General features: G+C 49.3%; 1 protein-coding gene across 1 annotated transcript; it reads left to right on the top strand.

Annotated features, from left to right (window-relative positions):
- Positions 1-417: 417 nt before the first annotated feature.
- On the top strand, positions 418-4,165 carry NXT1 (nuclear transport factor 2-like export factor 1). Its single transcript, XM_012653119.1, has 2 exons — positions 418-708; positions 3,411-4,165. Exon 2 carries the CDS (start codon positions 3,472-3,474, stop codon positions 3,895-3,897), a length of 426 nt encoding a protein of 141 aa, XP_012508573.1. The 5' UTR covers positions 418-708; positions 3,411-3,471; the 3' UTR covers positions 3,898-4,165.
- Positions 4,166-4,400: the final 235 nt, after the last annotated feature.

The raw sequence follows: 4,400 nt of genomic DNA, 5'->3' as shown, positions 1-4,400 counted from the left end.
TCAGTCTGCTGTTTCTCGTGCTATTCTGCGGCTGTTTCCCGTGACTGCATCAAGTTGTTAAATTTCATGACTTTTCTCACTAAAATCACTCCAATACAGGTGAATGGGAGGCGAGCACCCCCTCGCCATCCATCGCAGCGAAGCGAAAAGACCTCCACCATGCTAAGTAGAGCCGACACTAACCCCAGTTCCGGGGGCGGAACCTGGGAGCTCTCATTCATCACGGATCCCACCTAACCAATCGCGCTGGAGTCTGTAACCTGGTTAGACCAATGAAAAATCGCGCGCGGATCTGCCGGGCTCTTCTGGGAAGGTGCGACTCCGGAAGCCACCCCCTCCTACGAGCCACACCTGGGCGGAGCTAGCCTCCCGGCCCGCCGGCCTGCTGACTGACCCAGCTGCCAGTCACGGGGAGGCGGGAGCGGGCAGTTCCGGGGCGCTCGCGTCTGTGCGGACCCCGGCTGGATGCCCGCGGGAACCGGCGTAACGGCGCCGAAACGTCCCCAGGCTCAGGAGCCCCGGCGACCGGGGCAGAGCGTCCGGGGAGGAAGAGAAGAGGAGAAGGGCGGCTCGTCCCGCGTCCCCGCCGAGGGCTCGGCAGACCCACCCCGTGACCCGGGCCGGCCCCTTCGTGAAGCTGTGGCCCGCGCTGGGGGCGCCTCGATTGTAGGCGCCGCGGCCGGCGCCGCCCCGAACGTCACCGCGCAGGTAGGTTGCCGCCCCCGCCCGGCAGCTGGGGACCCACGGCCTGCGCGGAGGGCCCTTGAGACAGTCCCCACGTGCATCCTTCACGCCCTCCCGGCATTGTCAAGAATGGGACGCGGGTTTGCCCTTTGTCCACGTGGTACCCTTGCGGTCTGCATTAGGGTTTTGCCCGTGCAAAAGGCGTGGCAGCAAATTTGCTTTTCGAGGAGGAGAGGAGCGTCCCCGCATGGAGCAGTTTTCGGGTGGGAAGGTGGCTGGGAAGAGCGTGCCTCTGTCAAGTGAGTAAAGGCGACTCGCTGCCGGAAATGAGGCCTGCGCAGCTGTGGCAGCTTCTCTGGTCCGGCTCCAGAACTCCATGGTGTGGGCCGCCGAGAGAAAGAGGCGATCTTTACAGCCTCTTATTTACTCCACGTATTTCACAGTCTTCTTATTCTTTTTCTTTCTGATTTGACAGACACGGGCAGGCCATTAGTCCCATAGATAACTGAGAACCAAAAGTGGAAGTGGTCATTTTATTGGGTATGGGGGGCGTGGCGGATTGTTAGATTGCGGGAGGTAGAATGCAAGCTGGGAGCAGGGCTGGAGAAGAGGGGCGTCTCAGAGACGGAATTGAGGTGATGAGGTGCTCTGGGAGGGACAGAGGAGTGACGGGGAGGTCGGGTGCTTGGGAATTCCAGCGAGAGAGAAATGGGGCCCCTGGAGGCAATTTCCAAGCCAGCAGTCCTAGAGCTGTGTTCCTACAGACTTGATTTCAAAAGTGCAGGAACTTACAAAATAAGCAAGTAAAAGGACAGCATAGTTTTGATAAAATTTTCAGGGCCCCTCACGTTCTTACAGGTGATAAATCAGGAGTGTACTTACTGTCGTGGCCTTGGTCTAGCTCTAAGTTTCCCTTTTCCCGTTTGTAAAACTGTTCAGTAATAATCTCCTCATCCATTTGTGATGAGGTTTAAGTGAGGTAATGTATGTAAAGCACTTAGCAAAAACAATCAACCCTCCTCCTTATGCCTGGGTTCTGCATCTGTGGATTCAACAAAATGGATTGAAAATATTCAGAAAAAAAAAATTCGTCTGTACTGAACATGTACAGACTTTGTCATTATTTTCTAAACAGTACAGTATAACAACTATTCACATGGCCTTTACATTGTGTTAGATATTATAAGTAATCTAGAGATGATTTAACACATTAATGGCCATGAGAGTTGTATTTAACTCACTCTAGTTTTGACCCTAGGGCCATGTGAAGCATATATAAAATCTTCTTGATGTTCTTATTGTTATAATTAGTATTGACAATGTAATTCTAAAAATGTGGATTAAATGAATAGAAGTCAATAAATTTAGTTTTTCTATTTATGTTTACTTTTAAATTACAGTTGAAGTTTTTATTCTATTTTCGTAATAAAACAGTGTGGCCCCAAGAAAAAGTTTCCGATTTTTTTGTGTGGCTGTCAATGTAAAATATATGGGAGGATGTGCGTAGGTTATAGGCAATTACTGCACCGTTTTATATCAGGGACTTGAGCATCTGCGGATGTTGGTGTCTTTGTGAAGTCCTTGAACCAATCCCCCACCGATATCAAGGGACACCTGTACCCGGTTCAGAGTGTTTATTGAGGCTTAACTTTGAGGTCCTTGCAGGGAGTAGAAAGACCAGCATCTGAGATTGCCTCTTACTGCTCATGTCTAGGACCAGGCTTCCTCCCAGCTCTTCGCTGGAGGCAATGCTACCACCTTTCTCAACCCCTAAGAGTACCCCTTTCCCAGCCCTGTGTGGACTCTTATCTTTTTCATAAGCTGATATTTAAGGAAGGAAATAGGACATTTCAGCTACAATTGGAAGTCTTGAATTCTTTCTCTTGTGGCATTGTAGCTCCATGGGATTTATCTGGTGGGTGGGTATTAGCACCCATAGAAGCTAGGTGTCATCCCTTCTAATTCCCACTCATCCACAGGGTTTGCTGCTTATAGCTTTTTATGGGGATTATGGCCACTGTTTTGGTCCTGGCCTCATGGCTTTTGTTGTTTTACCCTCTTAAGAAGCCTGCCTTCTCTTTGCCCTCCCAGTCCCTGTTGGGTGGCTCACGACAGGCTTCCCCAGACTCACCAGCTGACGAGCATATTTCATTGATCTGACTGGCCTTTATTGGGTTGATGGCCCCTCTTCCCTTCAACTTGGTCCACTGTCTTTACTCATGGGCAGTCACACCTGTTCCAAGCTTCCAGGAAAGGGTGGCCTTCCATAGTCAAATATACTCTATTTTATAATATGAGATTTTTAAAATTTGTAGTACAATTGGCCCTCCTTATCCACGTGGGATTGGTTCCAGGATCCTTCATGGATACCAGATCCCATACATGCTCAAGTTCCTTATATAAAATGGCATAGTATAGTCGGCCCTCTGTATTTGTGGGTTTTGATCCACAATTGGTTGGTTCCTCCAATGTGAAACCTGATACAGAGGGCCAATTGTAGTACGAACATGTAGGTATCAAGCTTTTTAACTGAGCACTTGATGCACACTTTCTCATCTAATTCTCGTATTACAGCTATGCCACAGTGGTGATATTCCCTTTTTACAATGAGCAAACAGAGGCTTTTACAGTTTGTAACTGTTTTGCCACTGGTAGGAAAGGAAGATTGTTCCATCATCAGAGCAGAATGAACTTTGGCATTCACATGGGTTCTTTTCTACCTACAGCCCTTGGCTCCCCAAGTCACAGGAAACACCCTGGTGGAGGTCTCAGTCCACAGAACCAGAGATGGCATCCGTGGATTTCAAGACCTATGTGGATCAGGCCTGCAGAGCTGCCGAAGAGTTTGTCAACGTCTACTACACCACCATGGATAAGCGGCGGCGTTTGCTCTCCCGCCTGTACATGGGCACAGCCACGCTGGTTTGGAATGGAAATGCCGTTTCAGGACAAGAATCCTTAAGTGAGTTTTTTGAAATGTTGCCTTCCAGTGAGTTCCAGATTAACGTGGTAGACTGCCAGCCTGTTCATGATGAAGCCACACCAAGCCAGACCACAGTCCTCGTTGTGATCTGTGGAACAGTGAAGTTTGAGGGCAACAAACAACGGGACTTCAACCAGAACTTCATCCTGACCGCCCAGGCCTCACCCAGCAACACCGTGTGGAAGATTGCAAGTGATTGCTTCCGATTCCAGGACTGGGCCAGCTCGTAGCTGCTTCAGCCCCGGCTCTGTAGAGACACTCACATCTCGAATCTCGGATATAGGGGACACACATTCATTTCTGTCCTTGCAGGGACACTGCGCTGCGGCTGAACTCTTTGGAGGTTGCTCGAGTTCTAGGAGCCCCTTTCCTGAGTATACTTTTTTGTCATAGTTTCCTTTTAAAAGTAGTAAACTTTTCTATTTTTCTACTTGCCCAGTGGAGACCCTGATTCTGGAAATTCCGACAAATAATATAATAATACAAATGTTGCTACTTCCCTTTGCCTGATGTTTTGACTACGTTTTGAGGAGGGTTAAGGGCCAAAAGCATAGTAGAAAGCTCCTGCAGAGGTGTGAGGTCCAGGACTGAGCACCTACCCCAAACACAGGCGTGCACACAGGTGACCTGGAGCTGTGGTTCACAGCCCTCTGCACATTAGAATCGCTTGGGATACTGAAAATTACCTATAACCAGGACACACTCCAGACCAACTATGCCCAAATTTCTGAGG

The sequence above is a fragment of the Propithecus coquereli genome, unplaced genomic scaffold (genome assembly GCF_000956105.1).
Source record: "Propithecus coquereli isolate 6110/MARCELLA unplaced genomic scaffold, Pcoq_1.0 Scaffold411, whole genome shotgun sequence".
NCBI classification, from domain to species: Eukaryota; Metazoa; Chordata; class Mammalia; order Primates; family Indriidae; genus Propithecus; species Propithecus coquereli.
The sequence above is the reverse complement of the archived record's forward strand: the minus strand, read 5'-3'. Positions and strand labels throughout refer to the sequence as shown.

Excerpts from the sequence above, each read along its gene's own strand:
- NXT1 (XM_012653119.1), top strand. The coding sequence starts at position 3,472 with ATGGCATCCGTGGATTTCAAGACCTATGTGGATCAGGCCTGCAGAGCT.